The 18,317-nt window shown below is 50.4% G+C and overlaps 7 protein-coding genes across 7 annotated transcripts; 4 read left to right on the top strand and 3 right to left on the bottom strand.

Moving 5' to 3' along the window:
• Positions 1–453: 453 nt before the first annotated feature.
• Positions 454–1,289, top strand: Triagg1_9803 (uncharacterized protein; the record flags this gene model as incomplete). The annotated part of the gene is made up of 2 exons (XM_062904801.1): positions 454–650; positions 707–1,289. The coding sequence occupies 2 exons, from the start codon at positions 454–456 to the stop codon at positions 1,287–1,289; spliced, it is 780 nt and encodes a 259-aa protein (XP_062751260.1).
• Positions 1,290–1,585: 296 nt separating this feature from the next.
• On the bottom strand, positions 1,586–4,168 carry Triagg1_9802 (uncharacterized protein; the record flags this gene model as incomplete). The annotated part of the gene is made up of 5 exons (XM_062904800.1): positions 1,586–1,977; positions 2,047–2,197; positions 2,330–2,954; positions 3,183–3,495; positions 3,565–4,168. 5 exons carry the CDS (start codon positions 4,166–4,168, stop codon positions 1,586–1,588), a joined length of 2,085 nt encoding a protein of 694 aa, XP_062751259.1.
• A 2,649-nt stretch (positions 4,169–6,817) lies between these two features.
• Positions 6,818–8,288, top strand: Triagg1_9801 (CAZyme family GH18; the record flags this gene model as incomplete). Its single annotated transcript, XM_062904799.1, has 4 exons — positions 6,818–6,960; positions 7,017–7,115; positions 7,183–7,232; positions 7,288–8,288. The coding sequence occupies 4 exons, from the start codon at positions 6,818–6,820 to the stop codon at positions 8,286–8,288; spliced, it is 1,293 nt and encodes a 430-aa protein (XP_062751258.1).
• Positions 8,289–8,634: 346 nt separating this feature from the next.
• On the bottom strand, positions 8,635–9,336 carry Triagg1_9800 (uncharacterized protein; the record flags this gene model as incomplete). The annotated part of the gene is made up of 2 exons (XM_062904798.1): positions 8,635–9,118; positions 9,194–9,336. The coding sequence occupies 2 exons, from the start codon at positions 9,334–9,336 to the stop codon at positions 8,635–8,637; spliced, it is 627 nt and encodes a 208-aa protein (XP_062751257.1).
• Positions 9,337–10,340: 1,004 nt separating this feature from the next.
• Triagg1_9799 (uncharacterized protein) lies at positions 10,341–12,038 on the top strand (the record flags this gene model as incomplete). The annotated part of the gene is made up of 4 exons (XM_062904797.1): positions 10,341–10,422; positions 10,495–10,769; positions 10,830–11,471; positions 11,532–12,038. The coding sequence occupies 4 exons, from the start codon at positions 10,341–10,343 to the stop codon at positions 12,036–12,038; spliced, it is 1,506 nt and encodes a 501-aa protein (XP_062751256.1).
• A 440-nt stretch (positions 12,039–12,478) lies between these two features.
• Positions 12,479–13,751, bottom strand: Triagg1_9798 (uncharacterized protein; the record flags this gene model as incomplete). Its single annotated transcript, XM_062904796.1, has 4 exons — positions 12,479–12,958; positions 13,024–13,505; positions 13,608–13,665; positions 13,719–13,751. 4 exons carry the CDS (start codon positions 13,749–13,751, stop codon positions 12,479–12,481), a joined length of 1,053 nt encoding a protein of 350 aa, XP_062751255.1.
• Positions 13,752–14,369: 618 nt separating this feature from the next.
• Triagg1_9797 (uncharacterized protein) lies at positions 14,370–17,776 on the top strand (the record flags this gene model as incomplete). Its single annotated transcript, XM_062904795.1, has 4 exons — positions 14,370–14,444; positions 14,512–14,865; positions 14,931–16,632; positions 16,695–17,776. 4 exons carry the CDS (start codon positions 14,370–14,372, stop codon positions 17,774–17,776), a joined length of 3,213 nt encoding a protein of 1,070 aa, XP_062751254.1.
• Positions 17,777–18,317: the final 541 nt, after the last annotated feature.

Genomic DNA, 18,317 nt, shown 5'->3' with positions numbered 1-18,317 from the left:
CCGCGTACTAACCTCAGGTACATTGGTACTAAGGTACCACAGCACATGTACCTAAGGTAGTATCTTCAAGTTGCAATACTTACAAAACTCTACATCTCCAACTTGAAAAGTAAATCATCAAGTAAATGATTAGGCACAGAAAGACACGTGTAATGAGAGATAAAAAAGTCCCCCCTTAAAAAGCATCAAGACTATAGTACACAATGTTTGTATTCCACAAGAAGGTACCTGACAGCACACCCAATCTTACCACACGCCGCAAGTACCTACCGAGGTAGCCTGCTTAGCGCCTCGTTTCGTCGCAACTCTGCCTCTGCCTCAATCTCAAAGCGGACACACTGAACACCAAAAGTACCTTTGTACCTCCCGGGCGATGCCCTCTCGCAAGCAAAAACCGCCCCTCAAACTTTTTTGTTTGATGCTTCCAACAATACATTCCAAACCTCTCGCAACATGTCCAACCCATCGCAGCTCTTCTTGCTAGCCGACCACATCAAGCTCTCGCTGCTTGAGTGGCAGCGCGCCCAGTCCTTGAATCCCGACGACACCACCCTCAGCGGTGACATCTCGCGCTCGTTTGACCAGCTTCGTAATGGCATTGCTTCGTTGGACCAGGATAGCGCTCGCCTCCAACAGGCTGGCGATGAAGCGTTCGTTCTCCCCCTTGAATCGTATAGTTTGCCGCTTTTTACTAATTCTTTAGCAGTGCCGCCCAAGCTATTACGGAATCTCTTCCGGCGCTGCACAAGCAGTATGACGAGTTAATATCTCAGTACCAGTCGCTCTCCAGCCCATCCTCCAACCCGCCATCCGATCAAGACGCCGGCGAAGAGGCAGATCCAGCCAATAGATCCAATCGCAAATCAAAGACGGTGCGGTTCAGCGAAACGGCTTCGTCACCAACCCAACAGCTATACGGACGCTACACCGACGATCCGAATGCCTCATCAGAGTCAATGGGATATAGCGACCATGCCAATGGGCTGTCAAATCAGCAAATTCACGAATACCATTCCCAAATCTTACAGGACCAAGACGACCATCTTGATCGCTTAGGGGCGTCCATCGGCCGACAACGGGAGCTCAGCATGCAAATTGGAGACGAACTGGAAAGCCACATGGAACTTCTGGATGAAGTTGACCATGCCACTGATCGCCACCAAAGCCGTTTAGATCGGGCGAAGAGAGCCCTGGGAAAGGTTGCAAGGAGCGCATCAGACAACAAGCAGATGGCAATCATCTTCATCCTCATTGTTATTCTTGTGCTATTGATTGCTATTTTGAAATGAGTGAACAAGATATGAGTAACTGCTGGGTTCACATCATACAAGGCTGGCGTTGGCGTTGAGGTATTCTGCGTCTTCTGGGTGCGATTTTTGGGATGCTTGAGTATGGCGCACACCTAATTTCCTAGATCTCTGGCACTGATAATCACCATATTTGTTTATATAGGATGATTTTTATGTTTTTTTTTTCTTTTCACAACCTAGGTGTGTTTTCATCCGGAGCGGATGTACTGCTATATAAATAGGTATGGTTATTGGTCTTGCAATCTAGAATTCTCACGAATGACGCTGAAGAGCCATCAACGAATCACATCACCCTCCTTGTCAATGCCCTCAAGACTTTCGAGTACGCTGCTGCCCCCTAGCATCCCTGTTCCTCCCCCTGGCATCTTTCCTTCGTTGCACCAGATCTCGTGGAATTTGACACTCTTGTCGCTCGAGGCAACAACAATGCATCCGTCGCGAAGTTTTTGATCGCGATTCGTGGCCTTGGTCTTGGCTGGCCACCGAGGATACGGGATGGCATACAATGCTCGAAGATCTCCGTCCCATGGGATCGCCGCCACTTGCCTGCATTCTGGCCAGCTAAACACGGCTATCCGATAGGGATGTTCGGGCTCTGTATAACCAAAAGTAGCGGCAATCTCGCGTCTGGTCGACGACCATATGAGAGCCGTCACCTGAGCTGAAACTGCGATTGTAGCCAAAGCTGAGCCTGAAGTTGTATGGAAGAAGTGGATGCATTTATTATTAGACCCACCACCCGTTGCAACCAGTCCTTCGCGCCATGGGCAGAATGCAATGGCCTTGACTGCAGCTTTGTGTATCCAGCGATGTTTCTCCGACCCAGGGCCCAACCTCCGAATCGCCATGGGCGATGGCCTCGCAGGTCGAACGTTGGCTGCATCCTCCTAGTTAGTGATGGCATGGTTTTGCTTGAGCAGGCGTCCTGGAGGTAAGGGGCATCTTGTTTGATCAATCAAGCCTTCCCTGGTGCAGCCGGTGGCCAAGTGCCATCCCGACCATGGGGCGCTGTTTTGAACAGACTCTTGCTTCTCGATAAGCACGGTGTCTATATCAAAGAGACAGCACAAGTTATCATTTCCACCGGAGGCGAAGAATCTCCCGTTGGGCGACCAAGACAGGCCGCATATTTGCTGGCTGTGAAGTGAAACTTTGGCAATAAGATATATGGTTCCCGGCCAGGTGTCTCGTGTCACCTCCCAGCCCATTGGCCACTCTACCACGTAGTAGTAAATCACGCCAGTGTCATCACCAATGACAAGGTCCTCAGTCTGAACAGCGATTCCAGGGTTGAATGGGTTCCTGGAAGGCCTCAGGGTGATGATCGGGCGCCAACTCACGCAAGACACCGGGAAGGGCTGTTGCACCTGGAAGCGAGGAAGCGCGTCATAGGTGGACTTGAGCACCAAGGTTCCGTCCGATCGTCCTATAGCCAGAATGCACTTTCCCCCTTCCACTGACGAAAAGGAAACGGATGTAAGCCATACATGAGACGCAGCAGATCCATGGATAGCTCGAGGTCCTGACCCCTTAGACCAGATGTATAGGATATTCCCTAGGCCAACCGCAAGCTTTTGGCAGTTTGGCGAGTACGCCAGAACAGAACAGTAGAAATCATCACGCAGGTCCGGTGCATCAAGGACTCTTGCACACGTTAGCTTGACTGGACAGGTTTGCAAATCAGGGAGACTGAATACCTAAAAGGAGCTGCAGGAAGGGATCGCCTCGGCAGTGGATTACAATTGCCTGCCAAAGATTAATAAGTCGTTATCTTGAGTTAAATAGCACAGACTTAGCCTCGTACCAAGAAGTTCATCTGGACCGTCGTCATCATCGGTACGTGCCCAAGATGCATGCTCCTAGTCTGCTAACAAGAGCGGCATCGTCCGAGTCGGGAAGTCAGGGATCATCGACCCCCCACGAGTAAACTCCAGTACGCGGCGGATGCGGTCAATTCTCAGTGCAGACGCAACGCGACCATGGTAAAAACGAGAGTCATCGCGGCGACTAGGTTTCGCCGTAGCCACAGACATGGTAAAGAGACGAGCAGTTGTGCTGCTTGAGAGTGGACGGCGGCGGCTGCGGTCCATCTCAGGCGTTGCAGGAGCCAGGCCGCCTACTCTCCATACATTGCCTTGGCTGGGCTGCCTGATTTCCGAACGGATGTTTGACAACGCACCCCCACCTATGATTATCAAGTCAGCAAGTCGACATCCTCAGCCATGTCCCCCCCCCCCCTTGGAGTTGGAATCACCTTGACTGAGTGGGTGGCTAACCAGTGCCATGTGGGCTTCATCTGAGGCACGCGCTGGAGGACGTTGGGGTGCGGAGAATTGAGCCAAGGAGACCCCTTTTCTTCTTAATAGTTTCTCGGCTGGTGAGAGATCCTGAAGAGGCTTTGTCGTCTGATACACCTGCCGGCTAGACTCGTCCCCATCCCGTCGGGGGACAAATCTGTCTGGAGTACGTGGACCTCCAGTGACACATTTCTGCTGAGAGAGCGACTTCTTGGCGCCATCTTTACAATCAGGCAACGGGCTCAGCTGCTGTGGGCTCCAGGCAAGGAATGGACAATAACGCGCCGGAGTTGAGCATGGGCTCTGGTTCGATCTGGCAAGACGTGGTAATGCTGCTTTCTTCGCTCTCCCAGCTGACAGCCCTGGGCTATGGCGAGATCCAGCCCCGTCAAGATGCGAAACATAATCGGCTTTAGGGTGGTGTGGTGAGTCGTCTATTGAGCCATATCCAGAGTCAGACCTAGGAAATAGGCAGGTGACATTTGGCACACTCCCGTCTTCATGCCGATCATAGGCCGCATTGTTCGTCGTCTTAAACTCAGGGACCGTAGTAGAAGTCATGGCACGAACCGACCGCTGCTAGCAGGCCCACTTGCTGCGACCCCCAGTCTTTCCAGTGAGGTGAGGCCGAAACGAAACTGTCTAGATGATGCTGCCTGATAAACACACGGAACATAATATTTCGGCGACCGAGATCCAGTTCATCGACTGGCTAGTTCTGTAACAATACAAGGGCTGCGAAATACAGATCGCCCAGCCTGCCACCGGTTAGTTCATCGTCGTCAACCACCCAAGATATCTCTGGTGGAGATGGTTATAGGGAGAGAGAAGAGTCTTGCAGCCAATAAGAGACATGTTGGCGCCAGGAAGATAGAGTTAGCTGTGTGCGTATGGCGTTCTTGCCCTCGCTACCGTCTAATGTTGCATCTGCTACTGCGTCTTTTATTACCTATTGATTGCAACAAGAAACACCCGTCATTGGGGCAGCCTGCCATTCCTATGCATCTCGTAGGGAGAGAGGGTTGGAGGCTAGCTTAAGATGGAAGGTAGGTGGTGGCAGTATCTGATGATGGTGTTTTGGGCGCCGATAGGGCATATCAGGCGACTCGTCTGTCTGCTACAATGACAACTACCTCTTTAGAAGGGGGGTTCCAGGTAAATCTGTGATAATTGGTAGTAAACCGAACGAAATCTACATGCTGCCTATCTATTAGTAGTAAGTGTTTGATGCTTTGCTTCTCCACATGAGGTTTATACTGAGAAATTCCCTCTGTTGTCCTGTTATCTGATAGGTATTTTCCATGATACATCGCAAGTACCACGTAGGCATGTGTGCAGGTCTGCACCTCTTGTAGACACATGTAGTGAAGTGAGGCTGACGCGTGCTCTCTCCGGCCCTTGAAGAGGCTCGGCAGTTTAATAACCGCCGAGTTGACGACTTGGAAGGTCGATTATACTACTAAATTACAGGGTTGCTCGAGTGCTATTCAGAGCCCCGCCTCACGACGGAATATACTAGCATTTTACCTTAATTACTAGCTTATATTGAATGCTGATTCGCGCGGCCAAACTACTACCGTTGGTATTCTCCGCTTGACACACAGGCGGCCTTTCCAGGCACGACGATTCCCCATTTGGTAGGTCACAACTTCAATGCCCAGTTAGTCAGATCACGGAGTAAATTCGTCTCCTCCACCAAGGACTGCTTGTTCCTTGTCGATATCAGCAGATGTCAGCTAGTGGTGTTTCATTTCGTAGAATTATGTGATGTTTATTTCTTACACGTACCTATGCTTCCTATCTCCCTGTCAGCCTTGGTAGGGCGTTCGAGATACTTACCTACTGACAAAGGTTAGTGGAAACAATTTGCAGTAATATCAGTCGGTAAATGCATGAGGCAATTCAAAGACGATGCCAGTTGGAATTACCTACATGTACCTACCTACCTACCTACCTCCTACCTACCTAGTACCAACAGTTGTTGTTTCTCACAGGCCGATATGTTGAGGTAGTAGGTAGTACTGCCCCCCGCGTATGCATGCCCTTTAAAGAGAAGCCGTAACCGCCCTGCTAAAGTCCCCCGTGGGGTTGTTCTGCAGGAGATGACAACTACCTGTAGTAGGTTCTTTCTTTCTCTGGTACCTACCCAATGTTACGCTCGTACTACCGATAGTCGAGTATTGTACTCATACAAGTTCTATCGTGCTTTAGTAGTACCTACTACGCGTACTACCAGGTAACATGACGCGAGAGCTCAGCATTGTATACATGCATGTACCTCGAAGATGGAGATGCAGGGGAGCAACTCCTTGGCCTCGGCGCGCTTATCCAGGCAGGCCCGCTGTACCCCGTTATCGCCTTCCCAAATCGGTAAAATCCAACTACTTCCTCGGCGCGATATGGAAATCGTAGGCTTTAGCAGCATCACGCCCGCAGTCGAGAATTCCAGCAGGGAGCGGCAAATACTCGAGATACCACGTTGTCACAACTATCTCCAGCCAGTCGCTAATCACGATAAGCTCTATTCGTGCATATGCGCCTTTTGAGACATCGCCGCTGCTGCGAGGGGCATCACCAGATGCACGAGATGCACTTACATGTGCCCCCTACCAACCCAAGTAGGTCCGATCAATGGGATGCATCTTGAGCACATGGTGGCTTTCTGCAATCTGTAGCTTCATCAGCCGGCGCTTCGTGCCTGGCAGCATGACCCCTGCCTGAGACATTCCCTTCCCCCGGGAAGCCGGATATCGCCCAAAAGCATATCAGAGCAACCGACTTCTTGCCGCCATTAGCAACGTTGCTAGACTTGGCGAGGGTATGAGATGCCCGTAATTGATATGGCGCTGAAGCTAATCATGACCTCCACCTCGATTTGGTTCGCGCCGGGACATGCCTATCCATGCCAGTCGAGAGCCGCTGGACGTTGAGCACGGGACAGGGGTGGCACGCCTGGAGAACCATGAGCTCCGGGGCATAACGTTGCCATTGATTGCGAGCTATAGCACTATTGAAGAAGCATGGGTTACATGTTGGTGCCAAGGGCCTGAAAGGGAAGCTTCATAAGTGAGCATCATGCTTTGTAGAGCATCTGGAAGGCTCCACAGCCAGATATATAAACATCGTTGGTTCGCATCCAGCGCTTCAGAAGAAAGTTTAATTCAGCATCGGCAAGCTTGAACGATCTACCAACATCACAAGCAATTCACCATGTTGAGCTTCCTCGGAAAATCTGTGGCCCTGTTGGCTGCGCTGCAGGCTACTCTCAGCTCTGCAAGCCCTCTGGCTACCGAAGATCGCTCTGTTGAGAAGAGAGCCAACGGATACGCAAACTCCGTCTATTTCACCAACTGGTGAGTGAAACCAATAAGCTTCACATAGATTCAATGCTGACTATAAGTGATTAAAGGGGCATCTACGACCGCAACTTCCAGCCTGCCGATTTGGTGGCATCAGATGTCACTCATGTCATCTACTCCTTCATGAACCTCCAGGCAGACGGCACAGTGTAAGCCAGATATCCCGGAGGGAATATATCTCCAAAAGCCGCTTTCTAGTTACTAATTGTGTTTCAGTGTCTCTGGCGATACCTACGCTGATTTCGAGAAGCACTATGCCGATGATTGTAAGTTTCCCTCTCATGGCTAGATACTAAGTACACATACTTACACTCATAATAGCTTGGAATGATGTCGGCACCAATGCCTACGGCTGTGCCAAGCAGCTGTTCAAGGTCAAGAAGGCCAACCGAGGCCTCAAGGTTCTACTCTCCATCGGTGGCTGGACCTGGTCCACCAACTTCCCTTCCGCAGCAAGCACGGATGCCAACCGAAAGAACTTTGCGCGAACTGCCATTACCTTCATGAAGGATTGGGGTTTCGATGGTATTGACGTCGACTGGGAGTACCCTGCCGATGCCACCCAGGCCTCCAACATGGTTCTTCTGCTCAAGGAAGTCCGATCTCAGCTGGATGCTTATGCTGCCCAGTACGCCCCTGGCTACCACTTCCTCCTCACCATTGCTGCCCCAGCTGGCAAGGACAACTACTCCAAGCTGCGCCTGGCCGATCTTGGCCAAGTCCTCGACTACATCAACCTCATGGCCTACGACTACGCTGGTTCCTTCAGCCCCCTCACCGGCCACGACGCCAACCTGTTTGCCAACCCGTCCAACCCCAATGCCACCCCCTTCAACACCGATTCTGCTGTCAGGGATTATATCAACGGAGGTGTTCCCGCCAACAAGATTGTTCTCGGCATGCCCATCTACGGACGATCATTCCAGAACACCGGTGGTATTGGCCAGTCCTACAACGGAGTTGGAGGTGGAGGTGGTGGCTCTACTGGAAGCTGGGAGGCTGGTATCTGGGATTACAAGGCTCTTCCCAGGTCCGGCGCCACCATCAAGTACGATGATGTCGCAAAGGGTTACTACAGCTACAACGCCAACACCAAGGAGCTCATCTCTTTCGATACCCCTGACATGATCAACACCAAGGTTGCCTACCTCAAGTCTCTTGGCCTGGGAGGTAGCATGTTCTGGGAGGCCTCAGCCGACAAGAAGGGATCTGACTCTCTGATTGGAACCAGCCACAGAGCTCTTGGAGGTCTGGACACGACTCAGAACCTGCTGAGCTACCCCAACTCCAAGTATGACAACATCAGGAACGGTCTGAACTAAGCTGCCTATTTTCAGGCGCTTCTTGTACATTGAAGATGTTACGGGGGGGAAGCTCTTGGAGGAGCAAAGTCATCAAGTAAATAGTTGTTTATATACCTGTACATAGCCACATTCATATATATAGATACATGAATAGTATCTGAACTTATTAAGAAACCTTACAACAAGGCTACCTGCCATCTATAGGTGTCATCCTATTTTGTACTGTGATATATTCCTAGTTGAACCTCGATGGGAATTACGCTAATCTCTGTTCGTTTCGTCGCCTTACTTTATACAGAATAACCAGGTGGAAAGGTCAATTTATCCAAGAGGATAGAGTTGCTTCGAAATATAAATCCCCTCGCTAGAACAGAGCAAAATTCCTCATCGCCCCGGAGCTAGCTTGGCTCGTCTGAGCTACCTTGCCCATCTCGGTGATGGTAGTAGAAGTTCCTGGAATGCTGGTACTGGAGCTGGAGTTGGGCCCCCGTACGATATCGGATTGTGATGCCTCGAAAACACCAAGGCAATCCTTGCTGCCGCAGATCTGGGTCTCATCGCCGGTGCAGGCCATGTTGCAGTCGCTCGCATTCGGCGTCCACTCACCGACAACGTGACTACTGCACCAACACTCGTTGCCCGCCTTGACGCCTGCAAATATGAAGTTTAAGCGGTAGCAGGCGTTTTGGCACTTGGGGATTGTGAGGGCGGCGTCTCCGCCCTTTTTACTGACGAGCTTCTCGAGTATTGGCCGATTCGGTCTGTCAGCATAGCAGCCAAGGTCATCCCACGCGGTTGGAGAAGGCCCCAGAGTGGATGTCGTAGTGGTGCTGATGGGTGCTGAATTGCTGGTAATAGTCGTTTTAAATGTCAATCTATCAAGCTTCTCTTGAGTCAGGACGCAGTAGGGTGCCTAAATCCACATGTGGCAGTCGACGCCAACAGAAGGGTTCCATTTCGCGAACTCCTCGGGGCTGATTTTGAACAAAGCTCTGGTTTCTTGGCAAGTTTTGCCATCAACGTTGTTGTACCAATCGAGGTAGTTCTTGGTCGTGGTAGGGTTCATGCTGTAAGTCAGGGCGCGAGACCGCGGTACAGAACCGTGAGCCGAGGGTGAGAGCCATGAGCGAAGGAATAACGATCTTTATGGTAAAGAAAACTAAGTGAGTGAAAGGACAGAGCGAGTAACAACACAGGAGAGAAAGGTCAATGGATATATGTTCCTGTGCAAACTGTGTTGCATGTAATAGAAGTTGTCCGCGCTATACGCATTAACGTCTGTGCTTCTTGTCGAATTCTCTTCGAAACATCATCAGGTCGAAGCCAAGGCCGCGCAGCATTTCCAATGACACACTTTTCTAATCTCCCGTTCGAGTTACGCTCGAAAATCTGGACGTCGACTATCGAGCCGCGAACCGTCGAGATTCGCTTCGAGATCGGCAGAGTCCCCTTTGGCAAAACGCGCCGCACCACACGCCTTGGTGTTTTGTATGGCTCATTGATACAGAGACAAATGATATGGTAACTGGGCCCAAGAATTATAGGAGAGTTGAGAGATATCATGAGGAAGCATGCCGTCAAGAAGCAGAAGAAGAGGCACTGCAAAGGTTAGAACTGGCTGGTGCTGCGGATACTGGTTAGTAAAAGGACATCAAATCTGACTGTTGATAAAAAAAAAAAAAATTCTCTCGCAAGGGCTACCTAGTACCAGAAGCAAAGATAATAATAATAATACCTCCTAATATATGTCGTCCTGACTCCTTGATGTAGAAATACAACCTTGTCGACATGCGGTTTGACGATCGCCTACGATCTCGTACCTGTACAGGTACCCCAGTAAGGTGCATGCAATGGTCCGGAAAAGTATTCAGTACCTATGACTCTATGGGTATTTAACCACCGATAAGTGTACTGCATACTTGTGCAACGATGCCCATCTTCTAGCGCAAGCACGTGACCAAGATCGCCGCCCGTGTTCGCGACGCGGTTTCACTTTACACCAGCCCGAGCAGTCGCAACCGGTTTGGCTCTTGTTTGCTATTCCTGGCCCCATTGAGATTTCTCATCAAGATGCAGCAACAGTATCGTGCCTATACCCAACAGCCGCCGCAACGGTCGCCGCATCCCCCGAACCAGCGGCGCGGTGGAATTGGTATGCGCATCTCCCTCTGTCTCTGTCCAGCAGCCAAGTCGCATTTCTTCTAACTTGCTCTTACCTGCCCAGGGCCCATGATGTCCTCTGGACCGCATCCCTCGGTCCCGCTCACACAGGCGCAAATTGCTCAGCAGCAGCAGCAGCAAGCGCACGCCAGCGAGTTGGCAAAGCGGAGAAGTCGCAAACCGACAGACAAGAATATTCCCGATGGCGTGGAAGATTGCATTATCGACCCGGATGGCGTCAAGAGATATGCGGAATTGAGAGACATCGAGAGGCTGATTGACGCTACCATTACACGAAAACGACTTGATGTGCTCGATGACGCAAAACGAAGCTCCAAGGTCAGCCTCCTTCCCACCACTCGACACAACGTTTGTACACGGTGGCTTACAGTTTCTTAGTTACGGAAAACCCTGCGAATCTGGATAACCAATAACGTTGAAGACCAGATCTGGCAAGGAAACAGCCTCAATGCTGATTCTTTCGATTTTACGCCGGCTACGGAGGCGTCCTACCGGGTGAAAATCGAGGGTTATCTCCTGGACGAAGACGATCAAATAAAGGACGAGGATGCGGCGTCCAAAGGCTCTCCTGCAGCGGACAAACAAGAAAGAGGCGGTTCGGCCCAGAAACCTACCGGCCCAGAGGCGAACCAAAAGAAGCATCGATTTTCACACTTCTTCCAGTCTATTACTGTCGACTTTGATCGCTCTCGGTTCCGCAACGGCTCTGAACATAACGTGGAATGGAGACGGCCAGAAGCCTCGCAGGGCCAGGCAGGTGCCGCCGTGCCACCTGAAGCCGATTTTGACGAATTCACTTTCAAGCGCAATGGAGATGAGAACATGAACATCACGATCAATTTACAGAGACACGAGTCGCCCGAAAGATACCAGCTGACTCCCGAGCTCGCGCAAATCGTTGATATGAAGGAAGCGACGCAACACGAGGCCGTTATGGCGCTGTGGGAATACATCCGACTATCTGGACTGCAAGAAGATGAAGAAAGGCGTAACTTTCGTTGCGATTCATATCTGAAAAAGGTCAGCACCTGAGCAATCTTCCCTTCCCTTCCCTTTGTTCACGATTACTAAATGACCTAGGTTATCGGGCGAGATTCGGGTGTTATACCAATGCTCGGCGAATATGTTGTGCCACACCTTCGCCCTCTGGCCCCCATATCTCTTCCATATACGATTCGAGTAGACGAGGAATTTAACAAAAATCCTCAGCCTACGGTGTATGATGTTCAGGTGCTGGTGGAGGATCCTATCAAGGCTAATTTGCGCCCCTTGTTGAACAACCCTCAATACGCTGCCTCATTGAAGCAGATTACCGCGTTAGATGAGCAGTTGGCCAGGCTTGTGCAGGCAATCTCAATGTCCAAGGCCAAACACTCCTTCTTCTCATCGCTGAGCGAAGACCCTGCCAGTTTCGTAAAGAGTTGGCTCAGTTCGCAAAAACGGGATCTCGAAATCATCATGGGCGAAGCGGCAAGCGATGCCGAAAATGTTGCTGGCGATGAGTGGCGACGGGGCGGGAACAACAGCGTGTGGAACAGCCAAAATGCTCGCGAAAGCGTCAACGTGCTGCTCTCTAGGCAACGATGAACGCGCTGTATTTTAGTTTTTTTTTTTTTGCGAATCAATATTGGGTTTGAGCAGATTTCGGTCAAGAGGCGCAGATGAACAAGGGCGAAGGAAATAGATGAAAAGCTACAGTAGCAAGTCATGACATGTTGCTCGGAAAGCTAGAGTGTGGTTCAAGAGCTGGGGTATGATAACATATTTCGCCGAACTGTTTTTGCTCGCATACCAAATCAGTTTGTAATATTATCTTCTTTAATAGCACGCCCCTTGACCCGCAGATGACTTGTCGTGGCCGTAACTCCCCAGTATTGCTAAACTCCAATACAAATGAGGATAGAGAGCAAAACAAAAACCCCCGTGATGTGATTAAAAAAAAGGCGGGATAGCAAGACGCTCATATAACATCAGTTCTAACTATGCCCCCCCTCTCCTCTTCTCCCCCCTCTAAGAATCGAGATACACTATGATGCGCTAACAGATCGTTGAGAGACCACGGGAGTCGATGGCATATTACGGATTTGCTTAATCAAAAATTCTCGTTCGTCAATGAATTGTTCGTCATCAGTCCGATCCTCGAGAAAGTGCGCTAGAAAGACCAGGAGCTTCTCGCGGTTCATGAGAAGAATCTTTTGGACGGCAATGGATTTATGCGGATTCGCAACGAAAACCTTGAACACGTGGAACCCTTCATACTGGACCATTTTCCTGTCGTCTCGAAGAAGATTCATGCATATTTTCAAGTGCTCGCCACTATCGACGTAAGCCGTCATGACGCTATAGTTGGAGCGATCCAGCAGCAGTTCGCCAAGAAGTTTGATGGATTGTCGTTTGGTGACATAGCTGTTTGACTGGACCAATGTGTTGTTGTATTTGTCAAAGAAGAGCTCGAAATTGGTGGATAGATACTTCGGGATCAGGTCTTTATGCCGCGTCAAGAGTTCCTGCTGACCGGTTAGAAAGCCTGGCTCAAAGAATTCGCGTTTCAAGTGTAGCAGTCATGTCCCACCCGGAAAGTCGTAAACGCGTCGGCAGCAACCTCAAAGGAGCTCTTGTTGATCCAGTCGAAGAACTTCCAAAAGACTCCGCGGCCGCTCTGAGGGCGGTTGCGGTCAATAGCATTGAGGCCTTTACAACTAGATCCAGGTTCATCCCCGTCGTCATATAGGATTATGGCAGCGGCGGCCTCGTTTTTGAGGAGCTCTCGGAGAACAGATCCCGCAGGAGTGGCACTTTCTTTGTGGTCATAGGCGCGACAGAGTTCAACTAGGACTTGTGGTCTGTTACACACCACATATGACAGGGCGATGGGGTCGCTCTTGGGAGCCGCTGCCGCGGGCCGGAAGCGGAATACATAAGAGAAGATCACTTGGGTATCCTTTCGCGACTCAAAAGGTAGGCGATAGAGGTTGGTAGCTAGCAGGTGGAGCAGGTCTTCGTCTATCAGAGCCGTGACGAGCTGATAGATCTGCTCGGGTGAGCTCTCAGTTTCTTAGGCTAGTGTTAATGCACCCAGATGGCTAGGCTGAGAACAGTGGGACGGAGGAGAGTAACGGTACTAGGAAGCGTGGGCGGCGTCTGTATATTGCATACCTTGAGTGCCTTGGAGAACGACCTTCATCTGGTTGAGCACGCGAGCAAGCTCTTCAGCCTGGTCGTGTCAGAAAGCAACGCCGCGAACGCCCGAGGAATCCCGACACTCACCTTGGAGACCCCGTTAGGGCTTTCGAGCTTCATAATGTGATCACGAGCTTGCCTGGGCAGATCGGCAGCAGCCCGCGATCTGCCTCTCCCAAACAAGAACGACATGGTCAAGAAGAGTTGGGTTCTGAGCTGGGGAGGATCCGGTCGCTTCTCTCTCTTTCTCTCTCTCTCTATATGCCAAACGATTGCCTCTAGGCATAACCTCGCGTCACATCAGCCGTCTAAAGGGCCATCCGCGGGCGCTATTCGGCGGTTGCTTGGCTCTATATCCAGAGCTCTTTGGCCCAAGTTGACAGCCTGTTAATAGGGATGTCTATGAGATGCGTCAGCGCGCCCGTTGAACGGATTATATCAGCTGTGCTCCGTACTCGGTACGACGGACTAATACGCATGATGCAGAATGCTACTGCTTATGGTTTAGCAGCATTCAAGCAATTTCGGTGCCCCGTGCGTCCAAATGCGCGACTGCAACCCCACTTACCCTCTGCGGAATCTCCCACTGCCCCTCCATTTCGAACTTTTGAACTTTTGACTCACTCGAGGCCGATTTCGAGACTCGAGCAGTGGCAGTATAAAGGGTCATCCTTTGCCTTTTGCCTCTCACTTCTATTTATATCTACTCCATTCACTTGCGAGAGAGAGAATAGCATCATGTCCATCGACTTTCCCAAGGAGGAGGAGGCCATCCTTCAGCGATGGAGAGACATCAACGCTTTCCACCGTCAGGTATGTCAACAAAGCATTATAAATTATCTTCTGCTGCAACGCATTCTCATTCTCACAACTTCTACAGTTGGAACTGTCCGAAGGCCGGCCGCCTTATACCTTCTATGACGGCCCTCCGTTCGCTACCGGTCTCCCCCACTACGGTCACTTGTTGGCGTCCACCATCAAGGACATTATCCCGAGATATTGGTCCATGAAGGGCTTCCACGTCGAGCGAAGATTCGGATGGGATACTCACGGACTTCCCATTGAGCACGAGATTGACAAGAAGCTGGGAATCTCCGGAAAGGCCGCTGTGGAGAAGATCGGAATTGCAAAGTACAACGAAGAATGCCGTTCCATTGTCATGCGATATGCTGCGGAATGGCGCACCACCATTGAACGTTTGGGACGATGGATCGACTTCGATAACGATTACAAGGTCAGACCCTCATGTCGAGAATCCCATTTCATCTCTCCGAGAGCATTACTAATGCGCTGCCGCAGACCATGGACCCAACCTTCATGGAATCCCTGTGGTGGGTTTTCAAGCAGTTGCACGAAAAGGGCCAAGTGTACCAGGGCTACCGAGTTATGCCTTACTCGACGGTCTTGACCACTGCCCTTAGCAACTTTGAGGCAAACCAAAACTATCAAGACGTTACCGATCCCGCAGTTGTCGTATCGTTCCCTTTGGTCGACGATCCCGAGACTCACCTTTTGGCATGGACGACTACGCCGTGGACTCTGCCATCACACACCGGCCTCGCCGCCCACCCAGACTTCGAATATCTCAAGATCAAAGATGGCAAGACTGGAAAGAACTTTATCATCCTGGAGAATCTTCTTACTACTCTTTACAAAGACCCCAAAAAGGCTGATTTCCAAAGACTCGGCAAGATCAAGGGATCAGAGATGCTTGGGTGGAAGTACAAGCCTTTGTTTGACTACTTCTATGAGGATTTTAAGGACGTAGGATTCAAAGTTTTGAATGCCACCTATGTCACGGCGGATAGCGGTACAGGAATTGTGCATCAAGCACCAGCTTTCGGAGAGGACGATTACAATGTGGCTCTTGAGGCCGGTGTCATCAGCGAAAGCCGTCCCCCTCCAGATCCTCTCAATGATACTGCTCACTTCACTGACCGTGTCCCTGACTTTGCTGGAATGCATGTCAAAGAGGCCGACAAGCACATCATCAAGCACCTCAAGCAGGCTGGCCGACTCATTGCTGAATCTCAGCTTCGTCACTCGTATCCCATGTGCCCACGATCCGATACGCCCCTTATCTACAGGGCTGTGCCATCATGGTTCATCCGTATCCCGGAAGTTATTCCAAGCATGCTCAAGAACATTGAGGATTCTCATTGGGTTCCATCATTCGTGAAGGAGCGCCGATTCGCGAGCTGGATCCAGAACGCTCGAGACTGGAACGTTGGACGAAATCGTTACTGGGGTACGCCGATCCCGCTCTGGGTGAGTGACGATATGGAAGAGCGCGTTTGCGTCGGAAGCGTTGAGGAGCTCCGAGAGCTCAGTGGCTACACTGGGGAGCTGAGTGACATTCACCGAGACAAGGTCGATCACATCACCATCCCTAGCAAAATGGGCAAGGGCACCCTGAAGCGTGTGACCGAGGTTTTCGACTGCTGGTTCGAATCAGGCAGCATGCCCTATGCCAGTCAACACTATCCGTTCGAGAATGTTGAAAAGTTCAAGGCCTCGTTTCCCGGAGATTTCATCGCCGAAGGCCTGGATCAAACACGGGGCTGGTTCTATACCTTGCTGGTACTGGGCACACACTTGTTTGGCACTTCACCATTCAAGAACTGTGTTGTGAATGGTATCGTTCTGGCTGAGGACGGAAAGAAGATGTCAAAGCGATTGAAAAACTACCCGGACCCCAGTATCGTCATGACCAAATACGGATCCGATGCCCTAAGACTCTATCTTATCAACTCCCCCGTCGTGCGAGCAGAGCCGTTGAGATTCAAGGAGACTGGAGTGAGGGAGGTCGTTCAAAAGGTCCTCCTGCCCCTGTGGAACAGTTACAAGTTCTTTGAGGGCCAGGTTGCGCTCCTAAAGAAGGTTGAGGGAGTGGACTACAAGTGGAACACGGAGCTGGAAACCACAAACACTAACGTAATGGACAAATGGATTCTGGCCAGCTGCCAGAGTTTGCTACAATTTGTTAACGAAGAGATGAAGGGTACGTACTAAGAGGTTGGAAAACTTGATATATCAATCTGGAGAAGCTAACATGTATTCAAGGATACCGACTGTATACCGTGGTCCCTCGACTCCTCGAGCTCATTGACAACACCACCAACTGGTATATTCGATTTAACCGACGCCGTCTCAAGGGAGAAAACGGCCTCAATGATACCCTGCATGCTCTCAACTCCCTCTTTGAGGTGCTTTTCACTCTGTGCAGAGGATTGGCCCCCTTCACGCCTTTCCTGTCCGATACCATCTACCTGAAGCTTCTGCAGCACATTCCCAAAGAACTGCAGGCCGAAGATGCTCGGAGTGTTCACTTCCTGCCGTTCCCTGAGGTTAAGCAAGAGCTGTTCGATGCCGAAGTTGAGCGTAGAGTATCAAGAATGCAGCGAGTCATTGAGCTGGCACGTGTCTCTCGAGAGCGCAGAGCCATTGGCCTCAAGACGCCCCTTCGAACATTGGTCGTCATTCACCGCGACCAACAATATCTCGATGACATTAAGTCGCTCGAATCCTACATCACCGAAGAACTTAACGTTAGAGACTTGGTACTTACTGGAGACGAAGAAAAATACAATGTGCAATACAGTGTGACGGCTGATTGGCCGGTGCTTGGCAAGAAGCTCAAGAAGGATATGGCTCGTGTCAAGAAGGCCCTGCCCGGCTTGACCAGTGAGCAAGCGCAGAGCTATCTCACCGAAAAGTTCATCATTGTTGATGGCATCCGTCTAGAGGAAGGAGATCTTGTTGTCCGCCGAAGCGTCAAGGAGGATGAGGCTTCCAAGATGCTGGAGATCAACACTGACAGCGATTTGTTGACCATTTTGGATTCGGAGATTCACCCTGAGTTGGCTCAGGAAGGATTGGCTAGAGAGATCATCAACAGGGTCCAGCGCCTGCGCAAGAAGGCCGGCTTGCAGCCCACCGACGACATCAAGATGGAATACAAGGTCTTGTCAGATCCTGACAATATCGGACTGGAGGAGGCGATTGTTTCTCAGGCATCCGCTTTCGAGAAGGTCCTTCGACGCCCAGTTGAGAAGCACCAGGAGGGAGCCGCCAATGAGCTCATTGCCGAGGAGGAACAAGAGGTTCAGCAGGCCACTCTTTTGCTGAGACTTGTAAAGCTCTAAATGTAGAATGCAATGTACATGAGAAAAAGAATGAAATCTAAGTAAAATAGAAAATAGAAGAAAAAAACTGTTCATTAGAATTAAGTCCCTGTAAAAATTCCCATTATTTTATAATTATTTACACCTTTTTCACTGCCAACTAAAGTGATAAAATTGATTGAGCCTCCGTCAGTTCGCTGTAATGTATGTAGATGGAGGATATTTGGCGGACTCACCAGGTAGCAGTCTTTCAACCTCAGGAATTCCCGAGCGCATTTATTTTTGTATACATCATTATAATCCGCCATGATGCATTTCCCATATGCAGCGGCCTAGTTATACCATGGTTTTCTTTTCTTTAGCACACCGTTGAGAACTGAGGCAGAAAGCATGATGGAATTTTTTGCCCACCTCTACTGTGCATTTGGCGACTGCCTTGGAAAGCTTCTGGACGGGACGGGTGGATGTCTGAGGATTCATTTATTTCGTTGATGAAGAGTTTCTGAATGAGATTGATGAAATGCGTGAGGGCTAGTGAATTCCGCTGGGCAGGGCGTTATTG

This window comes from Trichoderma aggressivum (genome assembly GCF_033847375.1).
Source record: "Trichoderma aggressivum f. europaeum strain CBS 100526 chromosome Unknown scaffold_059, whole genome shotgun sequence".
Classification (NCBI taxonomy): domain Eukaryota; kingdom Fungi; phylum Ascomycota; class Sordariomycetes; order Hypocreales; family Hypocreaceae; genus Trichoderma; species Trichoderma aggressivum.
Note: the sequence above shows the minus strand (reverse complement) of the source record. Positions and strands in the feature narration are given on the sequence as shown.